The sequence below is a fragment of the Macrobrachium rosenbergii genome, chromosome 16 (assembly GCF_040412425.1).
Source record: "Macrobrachium rosenbergii isolate ZJJX-2024 chromosome 16, ASM4041242v1, whole genome shotgun sequence".
NCBI lineage: Eukaryota > Metazoa > Arthropoda > Malacostraca > Decapoda > Palaemonidae > Macrobrachium > Macrobrachium rosenbergii.
In genome coordinates this window covers 56,933,038-56,952,825 of record NC_089756.1, presented here as the reverse complement: position 1 = coordinate 56,952,825, position 19,788 = coordinate 56,933,038, and the positions used below count along the sequence as shown (strand labels likewise).

At 36.8% G+C, this 19,788-nt stretch overlaps 1 protein-coding gene across 3 annotated transcripts in view; it reads right to left on the bottom strand.

The window, feature by feature from the left end:
- LOC136847456 (histone-lysine N-methyltransferase SUV39H1-like) overlaps positions 1 to 19,788 on the bottom strand; it is a 933,410-nt gene that overhangs the window by 206,809 nt on the left and 706,813 nt on the right. For all 3 annotated transcript variants that reach the window (XM_067119163.1, XM_067119164.1, XM_067119165.1), the window contains one exon: positions 9,770 to 9,980. In XM_067119163.1, coding sequence (XP_066975264.1) covers positions 9,770 to 9,980 — 211 coding nt within the window. The remainder of the gene's footprint in view (positions 1 to 9,769; positions 9,981 to 19,788) is intronic.

Genomic DNA, 19,788 nt, shown 5'->3' with positions numbered 1-19,788 from the left:
AATTTGTAGAGATTTTAACATGACCGAAATGGTTCAGAAATCAATTGTAAACTAAAACACTTACAGTCTAGTAATATTCAATCAATTAAGCTTCATTTTTTCAACAAACGGGAAGTCTCTAGTTTAATATTTCGATTTATGGTGAATTTTTGAAAAAACATTTTTTACGAACTGCTCTTGATTACTTGGAAGTAGAGGATCATGCATCATTTTGTGATAATATTTTCTCTGTGTTGTTTTGATCGTTTTAAAATTTGTTATATACCAAAATCATCGAATTTTTAGTGTACAATACAAAGAAAAAAATTAACTCATTAGCTTTAACCGTTTGTTACAGTACGGGAATTTGTATACAATTATATACAAGTTTTTTTTCTGTCATATATTCCAATATTTATATATGATAATGATATTTTTTTTCATTTCTGATAGGTTGCATACTAAACTTCAGGCAATGACAAAAAAATGAGCCAAAAAGAACTCTTAATCTTAAAAACTAAGCGTGCTGTGATTTTTTGAAAAACTTTTTCCGCTTCGCTAACTCACTGAACCCCGCCGGTATACGGTTGACAGTTTTTTAAATAGGCCATTGGCATTAAAGGGTTAATTTAGCTATTTTTATTTTTAATATATGACGTTTTCAGGAATCACGGTTGGCCGTTTTGGGGGCATGTTTTTGAGTGGGGAAAAAAAAAAAAAAAAAAAAAAAAAAAAAAAAAAAAAAGGATTCTGTTGCTATTTTCTCTTGATTTCATCATAATACAAGCTTTACGTATTTATCTTTTATTAGCGTGAAAACAGCAGTAATTTGTATTCTTTCATGCCCAGTAGTTTTGATTAAAATACATTCTCTCCAATTTTATTTACGGCCGAGTTTCATCCATGTTGCCAATGCACAATAAATTATAATCATTAGCAGCTTGAACATTGTTTTCTCAGCTTCAGCTACAACTTGAAGCTTAAAGTTACTATAGCAGTATATTTCCTTGCCGATCTTTTTTCCAAAGCGAATAAGGGTATAGTGTAAAAAAATATCAGTCCTATTGTACAGTACTTAACGTCATTTGTAACATAACTACAATAATTGTTTAACCGTACGATGGTTGAAGTACAAGCAAAACAGTTGTTATCCAACACGATTATTAGCAAAACAACAGTTTCCCATTCGGTTGTTTATGGCTGTACGCATTTACGCAAGAGTATAACGCTACTAACAATACTTTTATCATTCTCTTTTACCTTTTTAACTAGCAGATGGAATAAAGAGATGGAGGAAAAGAAGTTGGTCTATTGTAAGCTGGTGTCTCTCACTGCCTGATTGTACACTGTTGCCTGCGCCTGCATGAAATCTAAAAATATTTCCTAAATATTTTCGTATTGGTATTAATTGCTAACCCCATCGTAAACTCGACATATCGTAAGTCGAATTATCATAACTCGAGCACTAGCAGTATTAATATGTGGATATACAGGCAGTCCCTGGTTTGCGACGGGTCTGGCTTACGACGTTCCGACGCTTTTCAAATATATTCATCAGAAATTATTTCCCGGTTTACGACGCGTCGTACGCCGATCCATCGGAAGAAATATGTCTCCAAAACGTCAGAATAATCAAAATTTGGAGGTTTTTGTGATGAAAATCTCAGTAAAAATGTAGTTTACATCGTTTTCAATACACCCAAAGCATTAAAACTAAGATTTTCTTAGGTTTTTGACGATTTTTTGGTTTATGACGCAGCGTAAAAACAGAACCCCTGTCGTAAACCGGGGACTGCCTGTAAAGCACAGTACAGTAAAGCCCCCGTATTTGCAGGGGATGCATACCACACACCCCCGCGAATAGCTAAAACCCACAAATACTTAGAACCCTTCTGAAAACAATCAGAATTGCCTATTTTGGTAGTTCAAACACACAAAACCAACTAAAAATGCTTATACAGGTATTATCCTACTTACAATGGGGTTAGGTTCCAAAAAACCATCATTTGTTGGAAAAAACGTAAGAAATACCAAAACGTGTCTCGAACATAGCCTAGCCTACACTATAAAGTATAGTCTAATACTGTATAGTAATTATTAATATCAGCTAATTCTGGAGGTTCATGCAAAGTGACTTATGATAATTCAATACAAAGAGAAATTGATAAACAAACAAGAATTAGCTCAGCCTACACTATGGTATATTGTATACATATATGGTAGCTCAGCCTACATTATACAGTACTCTATACAGTAAACCCCCAAGAAATGTTCTCAGGATTCGAACTTTCTCTGTGGAACGACGTATTCCCATTATTCATGATAAAATTCACCCATTCGTGTATTTTTCACTGAGAAATATTCACTAATTTCTGTATTTTCATATTATTTTCATGACCAAATGCACTTTTTGTGATAAAACTATTAAAATACTCAGGTATAGGCATTTTTAGAGGGTTTTTCTTGTGTTTAAACTATCAAACTAGGCAATTCTAAGTGTTTTAAGTATTCGTGGATTTTAGCTATTGGCTGGGGGAGTACGCATCCCCTGAGAATACGGGGGGGTTTACTCTATTCACATATCATGTTATACAAACATCAACATAACAAATGTGCATCTTTTCCATGGATCTTTCAAAATGTTATGCCTTACTTAACTGTATCCAATAATATTGTATCTATTCTTATGTTGCTTTTGTATTATAAAGCGGGATAGTAGCGATCAATGTTTTGGTTTGGAAATCGTTTATGCGGTGTTTATTTTGCCGTATTTAATTCAGTTCAGAGCGCTTTTCTTGTTTATAGTTAGCGTAAATGAATCTCTAGATATTTTATTTATATGGGGAAAGGTTATTTTTTGTTATACAGTGATTTTAAGTCGAAATATAAGTAAAATACGTCTCGTTGTGAAATTAATTTATCTATTTTTTTCGATAATAGATGACGATGGCCATTTTGGGGTGTTTGTTTCGTGTAAAAAAATTCAAGATTCCGTTTGCTATTTTCACTTGATTTCATTATAATACGAGTTTTGCGTATTTATCGTTTATTAGCATAAAAATAGCAGTAATGGTGTTCTTTCATGCCCAGTAGTTTTGATTAAAATACTTTCTCTCCAATTTTAATTATGGTCGAGTTTCATCCATGTTGCCGATGCACGACAATTTACAGTATAGTCATTAGCAGCTTGAACATTGTTTTCTCAGCTTTAGCTACAACTTGCAGCTCAAATTTAGCAGTATATTTCCTTGGCGATCTTTTATCCATACCGAATAGGGTACAATGTAAAAAAAATATATCGGTCCTATTCTACTTAACGTCATTTGTGCTATAACCTACGGTAATTGTGTATTACCGTACCATGGTTGTAATACCAGGTAAACGGCTGTTGTTATCAGATTCTGTCATAAGCAAAACAATAGTTTCTCGGTCGGTTATTTATGGCTGTACACATCTATGCAAGAGTATAGCGTTACTAACAATACTTTTATCATTCTCTTTTACTTTTTTAACTAGAAGATGGGATGAAGAGATGGAGGAAAAGTTGTCTATTGTAATTTGGTCTTTCCCACTGCTTGATTATGATGCTGCCTGTGCCTGCGCAAAATTTAAAAATATTTTATAAATACTGTCGTATCAGTACTAATTGCTTACCCCATTGCCAAATCGAATTATCATAAGGTGAATTATCGTTAACTTGAGCATTACCCGAGTGTTTTATTAGTTTTATCACAAAAAGTGCATTTAGTCATGAAAATGAGATGAAAATACAGTAATTAGTGAATATTTCTCGGTGAAAAATACTGTGAATGAGCGAATCTTCAGCAAATAATGCATATATATGTTCCATAGAGAAATCCGCGAATAGATGAGTCTGCGAATCGTGAGACCGCGAATATGGGGGGTTTACTGCATAATTTAGGCTAGGCTTCCATATATGTACACGATATACCATACTGTAGACTAAGCTAATTCTTGTTTCTTATTCAATTTCTCTTTGTACTGAATAATCATAAGTCAACCTGCATGAACCTCCAAAATTAGCTGATATAAATAATTACTTTACAGGCAGTCGTCGGTTACCGGCGGGGGTTCCGTTCTGGGGTGTGATAATAACCGAAAATTGCCACTAACCTAAAATCAGCGATTTCCGGTGCCTTTTCTGCGATTTTTGGGCTTATTGGCGCCAATAAGCAGAAATTTGCAATTTACGGCGCCGAAAATTGCCGATTTTCGTCGCTAGACAAGCCCCATAAAACCGGATCGTCATTAACCGGGGACTGCCTATACCACATACATATAGAACATACTGTATAGTGTAGGCTAAGCCTAGGCTACCATATATGTATACAGTAATACTCTGAACTTGAGTGATTCGAGTTGCACGAATTCACAGACGCGAACTTTTCATTGGAACCTAACCAATTGTCATAAATGAGTTTTTCACAAGCATGCGAACATTTGCAAATATTGAGAAACCCTGCAAAAGTGTTTGTTTAATTTTTTATGTAATTTACAAGTTTTCAAGTTTTTATGTGTAAATTAAATAATATTAAATAAAAGTAACAATTTCTCTCTTTTACTGAGATGAGAGAATTTTTCAGGTACATATGTTTATTTTTGTATGATACATAAATTTTTTACCTAATAATAAGTACCAATTTTCAAATATTAATAAGATTAATAGGATTATTAAATAATAAAAATGATATGACTGTAATTACAAAATTCGTATGTGATATGCATTTTAACCCCTTCCCTCTCACATTTTTTATCCCAACTTCCAGTCTTTATGAAGCATATTTTTTTATTGTTTATTTCTAAAGTATATGCTAAAGTTATAAATCACCTCGAATATTTCTTTTAAAAAAAAAATATTTTTTTGTCAGGATAGTCTTCAACTATTACATAACTTCTCAAGGCCGAGTTTTCTCAGAAATTATAAAAAAACAAGGAAAATAACAAATAAAGAATATATTTATCGCATTTTCTTCTATATTTTTATTCTTTCATAATTCTTCAATATAACAACAAAATAATTACACATGATAAATGTAAAACTTTATAACATAACTGATCTTCAAAAGAAAATAAAAGGAGCAAATTTTTATTACAAAAAAAAAAAAAAATCTTGCATTTAGGAAAAAATGCAATATGAAAAAGTAAAGCCTGGTGACTAACATAGAAGAAAAAAATATGATGCCAAAAATATGATACTTTCAATAGAAAATGTAAAAGGTTTCATTATCACAAGAAGAAAAAGATTCTTGCCTTTATGAAAAAGTAATAGAAAAGGACAAATTGAAATGAAAGGTTTTACCTTCATCATAATGAATAATACTTTTCTTTCCAGATTACCTATTTCAGCTTTATATTTTGAAAATAAATGTATTTACTCCTGTACAGAACATAAAATAAAATAAATTCTTTCATCTTTTCCTAAAAGTTATCCTTTGTGTGATATATCCTAAAGCAAGGAGTTATACACAGTGCTACATCACACACTAAACAGCAGTATCTGCTTTCCTTCCTTAGCCTTTTTCCACTTGCATCTCGCTTTCTGCTACAAACTACACATTGTCTTGTGGGGTTACTTTTCTTTTCTGTAGGTGACACGACATCTGGGAAGTGCCTTTCTGTAAGACAAAGAGGGTGAGGTACACTACTTGGTTGTCCTACTTTTGATGACATCATAGGTGTATGGTACTTTTTATTGTCTCACAATCACTTGAAGACGGTACTTTAGAGCTGTTGCTTCTCCTCCTGATTTTAGATACAAAAGATAGGAATTCCACAATGTGAAGTCGACAATATGAAAAAATATTTTCTTGTAATACCTCTTTCTCCTTTTTCTTGTAAGAGGATAATCCTGGAGACGTTGATCTACTTTGTCAACCCCCATTGTGTTATTGTAATCCATAACTAGTTTAGGCTTCTTCACCAATTTTCCTCTTTTTTTCTGTTTCTACCATTTCTGTGTTATGGACTGTGGAAAGTAATACAACATCTTTCTTATCCTTCCATTTTATTGCAGTTACTTTTCTTCTTTTGTAAGCCACCATACCGCCTTTCTGCAGTTTTCTTGTTTCAATCCAGAGGGCATTTCCTTTCTACTAACACGGACAGTGCCATATACATCTGTTTCATTTTCTGTCAGTAAATCTGCTAATTGGGGAGAGTTATAATAATTATCCATTGTAAGGCAATAGACTTTTTTCAGTAATGGCTTCATCAGCGTCATAACAATTTTTGAAGACACTGGAAGGTCTTCATAATCATTATCAAACATTGTTCCTTGACCTGTATAAATGACAAAATTCCAAACATATCCTGATTCTGATTCACACAACATGAAATATTTTATCCCAAATCTAGCTCTTTTTAGTGGCAAATATTGTACCCAACCAAGACGTCCTTTATAAAGTAAAAGACTTTCGTCTATAGCTACATTTTGTTTAGGCGTGTACATACTTTTTGAATTTGCTGACAATGCTATTATAAAACTTCCAGATTTTGTTGAGCTTTGGGCAAGGATGAGTGGCAGGGTCAAAATCCTCATTATTTGACAAATGCAAATACTGTTTTATTTTGCAAAATCTGCGATATGGCATAATTTTAGCAAAAATTGGTGTATGTAACAAAGGCATCTTAGACCAGTATTGGCTTTCTTCAGGTTTCTTTACAATCCCCTGTAGCATAATAACACTAAGGAAAATCCTCATTTCTTCCCGATATGTTGGGTGCCATTTCTTTTCTCTGTTTCTGATTTTCCACTCAACTTTTGTTCAGCATTCCTGTTCGTCTCTGTGACAATAATGTCTAAGATATTGTCATCAAGAAATTACTCAAAATACTGAATATATGTATTTTCTTCATCATCTTCAGTATTATATACATGATGAATTATATTATCACCAATAAAGGGAAATGCAGGCTGTGGAGGAGAGGGTGGTTTATCATCCGAAATTGTTATTCTTTGCCAGCCTTGGTTATCAGGAACATTATCGTCATCATCTTCATCTGAAGTATCAGAGTATTCTGACGTCATATCACCATCACTTTCGCTCCCTGAATCGTCCATTCCATCATAATACTCTGTATCACTGTCACTCTCACTACTCATGATAGTTATATCAATAATAATAAAAGAAAATCCCGGAAAAACAATGGAAATCCTGCCTGATGAAAGGACGCGTCTCCAATGGCCAACTGGTGCCAAGGTAGCTACAATTTTCTAAAAAAAAAAGGCACTTATATGCATAGAAAACAGCTTTCTATAGTGGGAGACTAATATAAACAACAGCCGAGTTTACTGGGAGTTGCTAGGAAAGAGATAACAGAATTTCGAGTATACTCGGGCTTACTGAAATATGACGGTTATCTTAAACCCGAGAATACATGGGGTTGAGCGGGAAGAGGTTAAACATACAAATATCCTTCCCTTCATTTTTTGTAACTCGTCAAAGAAGCTCAAAGGCAAAGCTGTCAGACATGTCAATTTAACATGACAAGAAGGGGGAGTGTTGCTGATTAGCTGGTCAAAGGTTTCTTACATAATTCTCACTCTGTGTCTGTAATAATTCATAAAAAATTTCACTCTCAAGTAAGGACAACTATCTTTCTCTCTCTCTCTCGTTCGTAGTTAGTGCAACCCAAGTATTACTGTTTCTCTGTATGTCTTTATCTGTACAGTAGATAATTTTAAATTTATCTAATTTTACCTGTACTGTTTACAAACTGTAAATGTGCCATTCTAAAACATAGAGCATGTCAGAACAAAGAGAAAAAGACATAGAATAAAGAAGATTTTAAAAACAAGGTTGAGAAGACTTCTAAAAATAGATCGGTGGAATGGGAAGAGAGAGAAATAGTAAAGTAATCTTCACACTCCTATATTTTTACATCAACCATTTACTTCTTTTTTTGAGGGTAATGTATTAAGCTAACTTTCAAATGAAATTACAGTAACTTTAATTTCATTTAAAAGTTAGTTTAATTCTCTGGGAGCATGATTAGGGTCATATTTAGTGTTTAAATTTTAGAAATAAGCATTTGTTAGCATTTTTAGAGACCATGCCAAACTTACATGGAAATTCGCCTTGCGCGAGCGGTTCTGGAACCTAACCTTGTGTAAGTTCAAGGTATGACTGTAGATGGTACTGAATACCCCAGTGTAGGCTAGGCTATATTCGATATGCGCTTCCAGTCCAGGCTGGAATCTTGAGAATCGGACGACAACTGGTGCACATCCAAGATGCTTTTCCAGTGGCTGTCTGCTGAAACTGGGATATGCGTGCAACAGGTTTGACTAAGGTGGCAGCTACCTGTGGGCAAACCCCACCAGCCTCCCTTGGTTCTGGGGAGCAAGACAGAGACCTTCCTCTAAGAGAACCGGCAGGACGAGAAGCACCACCTCCACTTGCATAACACTCTCCTGTCAAGACGCCTTTCCAGTGGCTGTCTGCCGATACCTGGGAATGCACAACAGGTTTGACTGAGAGGGCAACTACCTGTGAGCCAACCCCATCGGCCTCCACTGGACTTCTGGTATGTCCTCTCCCAAGTTCAGGGGAGCAGGACAGTGACCTTTGTCTAGGAGAACTGACGAGACGAGTAGCCACCTCCTCCACTTCACTGTATCACTACTAGGTTTTGTTAAACCTAGACTCAAGAGTCAGAAGCAAGGGTGCCAGGCGTGGGAGTAGGTGGATTAAAAGTAAGAGGGCTAGTAGCAGGAGAAAAGGTGGGATGGGGGGGGGGGAGGAGAAGCAGGGTTATCCTCTAACATAAGCTTAGGTACAGATTTTAGGCTAAGATAAGTACTTTCCTTGGTGCTAGAAGCCACATTCTTCTTCCTATCACTACCTTGTCTAGGTGAGATTTAAGTACCTTCCACTTAAGCTCAACTGGGGTCGACCACTTCAGAGCAGGTACTGGGCGCTTGGGAGCTGGCACCATGCGCTCAGACAATCATTACATTCAGCACAAGTTCTCTCCTTACTACATTACTGCCCCCCTACACTTATTGCAAATTATATGTGAGTCATATGAAGATTTGATCAATCTGTTTTTGCAACCCTCGCGACAGCAGCAAAAACTAGATGAACTTGAATCAGACAGAATAACAACAAAAACTAAAAAACTGTCCTGAAAGCTATCAAAGCTTGAAGGCTACTCAAAATAAACGATAATACTTTCCCGAAATCCAGTTATTCAACCGAAAGCCAATGAACAAAGCTGCTGCAAGCCCCCAATGTTTACTCGATGGCCAACAGAAACAGAATGAGGTTTTCTGCTAAGTCGTTTTAGTACTCCCGTTAGTGGGTGGGGCTTGTCGCCTACACTAAACTATTGAAGTGCTATCACGATTTTTTAAAAGGCTGCCGCGCGAGTCAGAAACTATAGCTATGTAATCACTTGGATGAAACAAATATTTCCAACATTCAACACCAGCAAGATGTCCAATTATCAGGATGCCTAGACAAAAAGCTTGTTGACAGTAGGCGATTGAGGGGTACTTCCCCCCTTAGCCAATGTTAACAACCTTGTTACAAAGTTCAACCACCATTTCCCAGTTCAAGCTGAAGGATACCAGGATACTCTAAGAACAATTGTGCAACCCTGTGCATCTCTTGTGACACCCTCTGTTATATTTGATACATGGCACCAAGGTAATCCTCAAACAAGTCCAGATAAGCTAAATACTCTGAGCCATTAAGACTAAAATAAGTGTGATTAGGAAAGGGAAAAATGTTACTGTATTGGATGTCCTATACTAAACTCATTTTACCTGACTGATCTGTAGTAAGGCTGAATGAAGTGTCAACAAGCTCTTCCTTAGCTAAGGACTTCCTTTCTTGTTCTTCCTTGTCATCTGCACCAGATAATTGTTCTTCCTTGGCCACGGATTTCCTTTCTTCTTCCTTATCACCTGCAGACAGTTTATCAGATCTGAACAAATTGCTCAACGTGCTTCCCATGTCAGTTACAACACTTTGCACCTGTATAAAAAAAAAAATAATGAAGTTGGCAATCATTTAATGTACAATAAGATAAACAATAATCACTTGGTCAATAAAAGCCAGTAGCACCGGTTTACTATGGAAATTTTCATCTTCATGCACTTTATTAACTGAACTGTATTTAACATTCTAAAACCATCCACATCAATTATATCAAGTCATCCCTTCAATTTTGAATGTCCACCAAGTGATCTCAGGACAGTAATAGTTTTCTCTAACATTATAAAAAATGACAAAAATATAATTTCATAAAATTATTTCAATACTTACCAAATATTAAGAAAACTACTAAAACTCACACCTGCACGTTTGGCAAACGTGAAAAATAAAGATGAAAATTAGCTGAAATCATGTATGGCAATTGCTCTCTAGTTCAATTAACCCCCATGAGGTGAGACCCAGTGTGTTTACCTTATATTTAGAAAAAATTTAAGAAAACCCACAAAGTTGGGAGGCTAGGAGAGACATTACTTTATAGTTGGTAAGCACTGATATTATAAATTTTAAATGAAAATAATGATTTTTATGATAAAATCAATTTTTTAGGTACTTGCCCTCTATAATTAGCTTTACCTGTGGCTACTTGGTGAAGGTTTGACAAGTGTTAAAATTGAAATAACCTTCAACGAATGCTCTGATAGTTACCCCCACCCTTTGGAGAGTGGGGTAAGATAGCAAATGTTTTGGTTATCATTCTTCTCTTAACCCTTAAGGAACAGGCTAATTATATATCATGCACACCTCCAGACCAGGCAAACTTTAAGGTTGGCCAATTTAAGAAAAAAAAATCAATGGAAAGAGGAAGACATGTAACTGCACATGGTGTAAGAAAGAAAATTCTACAAAAATTTTCCTACTTTCCATGGGAAGTTGAAAGTGACTATTTACAATCCTGTGTGGGGCCTCTTTTACAAAACACTCGTAAATTTTACCAAGTTATACATGTTTTTTCTAATAATTTATTTTATTTTATTTTGTAAAATTATAATTACAACTCCCACAATATCATAACAGATAAGATATAAAATCAGTAACAAATTCTGAGCATTTTTGTTGTAAAACATTTACGTAAATTTACTGAGATTGGGAAATGCAGTAACTTTTTTGTATTTATACATGTTTTTTCTAATATTTCTTTGCAAAATTACAATTATAACTGACATTGTATCATAAAAGATAAGAACAAAACCAACAGGAATCCCTGGGTACATTTATGAGCAAATAAATAAAAAGATGTCATGGGAGAGAGAGGGGCAAGACATTCGCTCTCAAGTCAAGAACAGTACTGAAGTTCCCAAGAGACCCACAATCAAGCTGAGCTGAATTCTTTGTTTGCCACAATTCATTTATGGGCCACTGAAGTATTGGAAACTCTTTCCCACTCGATACATACAAATTGTATGGCGTGTAATATTAATCCTCCTGAGAAGGGATCCATCCACCACCCAAAACCTGTTGTAGATCCTCTATTGAGGGGATCCGTCCATTAAGGGTTAATCTCTTGAGAGGGAAGGAGGGATGGATCTCAATGATAGAGGGTAAGTACCTAAAAAATAGATTTTATAAAATTCATTATTTTTGAGGTGAAACTTACCCTCTATCATTAGCTGACTCCACCACTGATGCATATGATCCCATGGCAAGTTCTTGTCAGAGGAGGATCATCAGATGAGGTCTACTATTGCAAGGCAGAACATGGACCCTGAATATAGCCACTGGTTGCTGCACAGAGTGGCAAGTCTGGCCTCTGTGCCTCAGGCCTACAGAGCTCATGGGAGCTAAAACCACAAAAACATGATACCTAAAGAGTTACCACCAATCTAACTGAGTTGCTGTGGCACCTCACACCCAAAACAACAACCCCAATTCTGCCCGAAAAAAGGTGGCCCTTGATCAGCTCGGGGTAGCTTTCTCTAAAAAGGAGCAATGGCTTTACAACACAGGCCCAACGTTATTTACTCTAATGAATTTTGTTTGTCCATACCTAAGAGAAAAAATTTAAATACAAATAAGCATAAGATTGCAATAAAAACAAAAGCAAAGTATGATGTTACCATGTACAAACTCCAGTACATAAGGTTCCTCATTTACCAGGATAGGGTCAATAGTGAAAACCTTTACCTATTCGTAACATAAGGGGAACACTAGGAGAAATTTCCCCTGCCGCAACTATAGGTACTATGTGCAGCTGTCTTCCTACTGGATATAGATGGCCCTCCAGTAGTTAGAAGTGAACACAAAGTTACCCTCCACTGTGCCGTCAAGACTTGACAGCCTAGAGAGAGGTACTGATGAAAACTAATCGATGTATTGCTCTGCTATAGTGCAGTTCACCTTCAAAAGGGGACACTCCTCTGGAGACAATGCATGGTGTGCTTACAGGATTAAGGATTAATAAAGAAAGCCATGGCACATAAGACCTAGGGACCTAAGGATTCTTGACGATGCAAAATAGGTTCCTACACTGGTTCCTTAAAGGTTAAGATGGGATGTAAAAATCCCTATAGCCAGGGTATCAAAGTCTCTAATGCAGGATAGAGAAAACTCTTAGAAGAGCTTTGGTCTTGACATTATCTTAGCACAAAAGGATAAAATAAAAAAGATAGTTCTGGTCCAGTATGTGAACACCCTACTAATGATTATATCGCAAGTAACCCACTTACTCTTTTGACCATAGCCAAGGCCACCAGAAAGTGTGTTCTATGGAAGACTTTTGAGAGATGCCTTTCTCTGGGATAGAAAGGAGGAGCCCCTAAGGAGTCTTTAAGCCAACGAATAGGTTCCATAAAAGCAGCCTAGCAGAACCTTCAACAATCCAGCTGAAAAATGTGAACAGTCTCGCCTTAGTCACCATGGATTTCTAGCCTTGATGGAGGAAACAGATAATCCTTTGGCATCTCTCAAGAAGTGCAGCCCCTTATACACTGTTAAAATTGGTGTGTGAAGACAGGGACTAAATCTGGACTTGCACCATAATCTGTACAGCTCCCGCAATACTGAACAAGAAATTAGTGGACTTTCCTCTTGTCATTAAGAAAAAGTTCCTAGATGACTTATAAAAGTCTCTGGAGCTGAAGACCTAGATGACAGTTCCATGCGGTTAGGCAAAGCATTTCGATATTTCCATAAAGCTTCCCTATCCCCGACTGATGAAGCAGATTTGTCTATGGCGGTAATGCCTAGGAACTCTACTGATAGGTGGAAGGACTGGGAACCAATGCCTTCTCGGTCACCAAAGCACAATTAGAAACATGGTGCAGTTCTCTGTAGTCCTCAACCCTATAGTACCCCCTTCAACCGCAGAAACATGGGGAAGGCATGCACAGACAGGTTTGTCCAATCTTGAACCATAACGTCTACTGCCCAGGCTTCAGAGTCTGGAACTGGGGAGACACAGCTGGAGACAATGACTGTCCTGGATGATTTAATGTGTCCACCAAACATACAGTCAACCAGGAACCAACTGAGGCATATGGACAATATTCCTCTCCACTGTCCAGAGGCTAAAGCCCTGGTAATGGCTACCAAAGTTGCTGAATTCATGCTTCCTGCCTTCTAATATGGTTTAGAGAAGGCACGCCTGAGAAGTCAGAAATTACATAAATTCCCTCTGGATAGCCATCAACTCCTGGCAGTTAATGAGAAGACTCGCTTCTACTGGCGACCACACGCTTGAAGCGACTGGTTCCCGATAACCACACACCATCCTCGTTCGAGGCAACTAAACAGTGAGAGGTCTGGGGTTAGGGACTCTAGGGACTTCCCTTTGAGAAGAAATACTATGGACAACGACCAATGAAGGGAAAGGACTCATTCTTGGCTCCATAGCTACAACTCATGGTCCGGCCAAGTCTCTCTCCATGCCAGTGCAAGTGAAGAGGTAACATCCAAAGTCGAGCACTCAGAACTAACTTCTCCAGAGAAGATAAGTGGCCTAAGTGATATTGTTAACTCTGTTCATAATACTTATGCATGACATTGCACTTCACTCTTGTCATTTATGTTGATGTTGTGAAGGAGGACCAAGTGAAGGGTCACGATGTAGGTTCTTGGTGGGTCGGATCTCCGAGTAAAGTCAGTTTTTTAAATCTGCCTTTGATTTCTCCTGCCACACTGGTCTACACAATCAACAAATGGTAGCAGAGAGTGGTTGTGGCAGGAAGGTGGAGATTAACGAGTAATTAGAAGAAAAGACAAAGTAAACATGGGTAGCATCCATGAAGGAAGCGAGGTAAGGAGCAAGATTTTCGAGGAAGTGAATATTGAAGAGTTGACAGTTGAAGATGGAATGAAAGTTTTGCTAACACTTGGACAAGTGGTACAAGGATGAGACGTCAGCAGCGTATGAGGCATGGACAAAGCTTGACAGCTGCAAAAAGGTAAAGGAACATACAATGGACAGGTACATTTTGGAATTTGTGAAGAGGAGTGCAGTTCTGGAGAGGTACAAAGTAAGTATACCAAAATGTATTTTATCATTTAAACTGCTAGACAGTGCAGGGCTAGAGGTTAAAGACAAAGTGTTGATAGCAGTGTCCTTTAGTGAAACAAATAAAATGTCTGATTCCTTGCAGCAAGCTCTTAGGAAATTTTTTGGAAGTCTATAAGAGTAACCATTGGGTGCAGTGTCAAACAGGAGTGAGAGTGAGACCCCTGCTGCAGTTATAAAATCTGAACTAGTATATAGCATGGAGGAGGTAAATGTCATTACACATGGAGGAGGACATGGAAGGTTTAGATGTAGAGGAAGAGGAAGCATACCAAACAGAAGTGAAACAAATAGGCAGAGAAACTTGGTTTAGACATATGGTATGGTTAGGAAATGCGTGTGTGTGTATGTGAAGAGTACCATCTGTCTCCAGCATGTCCAAAAAATCTGTATGAAAGTAGTGTAAAGGAGTTAAAGAGTTATATTCTATTATTGGAAATCCTGAAATGATGTCATCCTAAAATGATGTCAGTGTTGATGACAGAATCTATTAATTATGCTATCCTGGACACAGCCTGCAGTTCTACAGTACGTGGTAGCGACTGGCTAAAAGTATACACAGTCTTTATCAGATGGGGACAAAATTAGAAGAGATGAGGAAGAAAGTGAAACAACATTTAAGTTTGGTGGTGGTAATGTGAATAAATCAATGATAAAAGGATAATTTCCAGTGAACATTATAGGTGACAGAGCAAGTGTGATAGCAGATGTGGAGAACTGCTCTATCCCCCTTTTATTCAGCAAAAAATCAATGAAGAGAGCACAAATGAAATTGGACTTAGAAAATGATACTGCAGAAATTTACGGAAAAAAGTTGAAACTGAGGTGTACTTCTTCAGGACACTATTGCCTTCCACTAAGGGATGAGAAAGAAGCCTGGAAGAAAAGAGAGGAAATAATGACGATCTTGGGAGATAATGAAAAGGAAAAGAAGATAGAAAAATTGCACCAACAATTCAGACATCCCACATCTAAGAGACTGATTCAGCTGTTGAAGGATGTTGGTGTTAAAGACAAAATGTGCTACATGTAAGCTGAAGAAGTGTCAGATAGCTGTGAGATATGCATGAAATATAAGAAAACACTATCAAGGCCAACTGTTAGTGTGAATAAGGCAAAGGAGTTCAATGAAGTAGTGGCATTAGACCTAGAGGAGTATTATAAAAAGGGGATATATATTTTCTGCATATGGTGGATATAGCAACATGGTTCTCAAAATCTTGTGTGACTAAAAGTAAAGAAACCAAAGAGATAATAAAGAAAGTTATGGAGACATAGCTGGGAATTGCTTTGGGACCCTCTGTGAAACTCTTGTGTGATAATGGTGGGGGGTTTGCTAACAACACGCTTCTAGAAATGTTTGAGAACATGAACATTCAAGTGATGCATACAGCAGCATATTCTCCCTTCAGTAATGGCCTGTGTGAGCATAATCATGCAGTTAGACAAAATGGTGGCAAAAAAGATTGGACAGAGAGTAAGACTCCTGCCAAAAAAGGAACTGTTCACAGCCATGCTGGAAAATCTACAGGAAAATATACTAGTTGGAGGAATACTGAACATAAAGATGGACATATAACAGCCATTGACTGGAACAGAGATGTAGAAACAAGGGTACCAGTTTTAGAAGGAGTGCAGGAACCCAGTGATATAGTAATGAACTGTGAAAACACAAAGTCAGGAACTTGATAAAGCAAAACAAGAACTAAAAACCTGGAAGAATTTTTGTGTATATGAGGAAATTTCTAACTTGGGTCAAAAGGCATTGTCAGTTTGATAGGTGGTAACAGAAATGGAAAACAGTGATAGGAAAAAGAAAATTAAAGCATGACTAGTTGCCAGAGGTTTTGAGGAAAAAGAAGAAATCCAGTCAGATTCTCCCACTGTTAGCAAGGAAGTGTTGAAGTCCTCTGTTGGCATATTGCCTTCCAAAAGGTGGGGCAGTGAATTCAATTGGTATTAAGGCCACATTCCTACAGAGTGAACAGTTTCAGTGTGAAGTGTATCCCATTCCACCTGTTGAAGCTGGTTGTGATGATAACGTACTAACGAAATTTAAAGTTTATATGGTCTTAATGATTGTTACTTGAAAATGGTATCTCACAGTGAACTTTCTTGTTGAAGATGGGATGTAATCAGGTGAAAACTGACCCTGCAGTATCCTATTGGTATTGTCAAGGAGAATTGTGCAGTGCTTTTGATGCATGTACTGTGGATGATTTCTTGTGGGATGGAATAAAGAAATTTGAAAGTGTAGTCGCTGCCTAAATCAGAAATCATTTTCAGGTTAGGGAGCAAAGTAATGCTACATTTAGATACACTGGCCTGGATATTGTACAGAATGAGCATGGTGTCACACTTCATCAAAATGAGTATTGTAAATCTCTGGAATCTATAAATGTAAGTGCTGAGAGAGGAGTAAATAAGAATGCAGTGTAATGAAGAAGAAAAGGAGAATTTTAGGACTCTAGTACTAATTCAAGAACTGACTCATCATATGATGCATTGGAACTTAGCTGTAAAATAAATAACCCTAAAGTAAAAGATCTGATTGAGGCAAACAAATGTCTAAGAAAAGTTGGTTGTGTACAGTGATGCTTCTTATACCAATCTCCCTGATGGATTTAGTAGTGCTGGGGGCTCGTGATTTTCCTAGTGGATGAAAATGGAAATAGTTGTACTTTATACTGGGAGTCAAAGAAAATAAGAAGGGTTGTAAAAAGCACTCTTCCAGCAGAAACACTAGCAGTTCCTGAGGCACGGGATATGGCCTACTACCTTGCTAACATGTTATCTCAAATACTGTATGATCGAAAGAGAAATCTGCCTGTGGATCTCTATGTGGACAACTGTTCACTTTATGAGAATGTGTACTTGGTTACAAATGTTTCAGAAAAGAGACTGAGAATTGACATAGTTACTTCTCAAAGAATTGGTTCAGAATGGAGAGTTCAAGATATTATGGGTAGATTCAAAAGCGCAGTTGGCTGATGTGTTGACAAAAAGTGGGTAAATTCTTTGAGAATAGCTAAAGTATTTGAGTGGATCCCTGAAATCTTAAATAGATTTTATGAGTAGATAATTTTTTTTGTCATGTAATGTTTACTACTTTGAAAGCAGATCTCTTTTGTTTCCTTTTAAACGAGAGGGAATATGTTAACTCTGTTGTGAATACTTATGCATGACGTTGCATTTCGCACTCGTCGTTTGTTTATGTTGATGTTGTGAAGGAAGACCGAGCAAAGGGTCACAATGTAGGGTCGCAGTGGGTCATCCAAGTAAAGAAGTGACTACTCCAAATAAGTAGAACATTCATGAAGGGGATAGCACCCTTGTGACAACTTGGGTCATGGAACCCAGTCCAAAACGAAAAGCTCAATACTGGTATGTCTTTCTCCAAAGACAAAGAGTAGGCACTTCCTGAAAGCTGGTGATTGGGGACATAAGAGTAAGCATCGTTCATGTACCCTGTAAACATCCATGTCGTCCATCCATAGAGGTTAACTCCATGAAAAAAATTGGGAGCAGTTGTACACAACGATTGAGCCTGGATGTCTAGGACTGGCCTCTGGCCTCCTGTGGTCTTTGGAATTAGGAATAGCCAGTGTAAAGAGACCAGCAAAGTAGCCAGTGCTTTCTCTAAGACTGCCTTCTCTGATGGAGAAAATAGTTCTTGACAACACCTGTCTCTTATCTAGGTTGCTCTGTATGACATAAGGGTTTTGAGATGGTTGAAGAGGAAGTGAACTCCTGAATGGAATGCAATAATCTTCCAAAAGAACTTTCTCTATGCAGGTATCTACATCTATGTGTTCCACAACTTGAGTGAAATTATTATTATTATTAAAGTAGTTTAACCAGACCACTGAGCTGACTTTCAGCTCTCATAGGGCTGGCCCGAAGGATTAGATTAAAACACCAGGTCTAGGCCTGAGGCCAAGCACTAGGACCCAACAGATCATCCAGTACGATGATGAATGAATTAAAATTAAATTAAAAACTGCACATAGACACATGCTCTCATACTGAAACACATACATACAATAAATAAATTTACTCAGGCTTCCTTACATACACACACTCAAATATAAGTTATAATATTAAAAAAAATTTTTAAATTTGACAAATGCTAAAAGGGTTTGTTGTTATCTACTATTTTTATATTTTATTAATTAAATTACAGTTCTTCATTCAAATGTAAAATGTACAAATTCTGAAAAATTTCCTCCATTGATTTATTTCTTGACAGTCGCTGTTGGTCAAACTTTGGACACTCACTTAACACATGTCTGACAAAATCTGAGCACTCCTGGTCACAAAAAGTTATTGAGATGATGTTCTTCATTCCAATATATTGCCATTTTTTATAATACCCATTTTTATGTGCATTACATAATCAGTTTCACGTTTGATCTTGTCACACAATTTGTCTTTCCTTTGATCCCTACATGAATCCAACATCTTTCTACATTTTTTCCATTATTATATAAGTTATGGAGAAATAATCAATTTGTTGTATATATTATTTTTTGATTTGTAACTCTGAAAGAGAGAATCACAAAATTATTGAATGATGTTTTGATGCAATTGCTGGATACTGCAGCATTATTAGGAAGAGAGAATTGATAAGTTTTGTCTTGGGATACTGCAGCATATCCCACTCCCTGTTCTGATTTAGATCCATCTGTATATATTAAGTAATGTGGACCTTTTTGGTATATATGCTCTATTGTATGTTGTCTATGGTGTTCTGGTGTATGAGTAATTTTTTTATATATACAGTAAAAACCCCGTATTCGCGTTCTCATGGTTCGCGGGTTTCTCTGTGGAACATATCTAGCCATCATTCACGGAAAATTCGCCCATTTGCTGTATTTTTCACTGAGAAATAGTCACTAATTACTGTATTTTCATATATTTTTCATGAATAAATGCACTTTTTGTGATAAAACTATTAAAACACTCAGGTATAAGCATTTTTACAGGGTTTCTCTTGGTTTAAGCTATCAAAATGGGCAGTTCTAAGTGTTTTTAGATGGGTTTTAAGCATTCGCGGATTTGACCTATTCGCGGGGGGGTGTGGGACGCATCACCCGCGAATACGGGGGGTTCACTGTATTTCAGGTGTACAAATTCTCAGTTGATTCACTGTCCAGGGAGGAGGTGATTTTACTATTAAAGGCACTTGTATATTTATATTCAAGGACTCAAACAATCTTCTAGCTCTAACTGGGAAAGGTGGAGGATGGTTATTTATAAATACATCTCTTAATTCAAATAATTTCTTTGTTGGGAAAT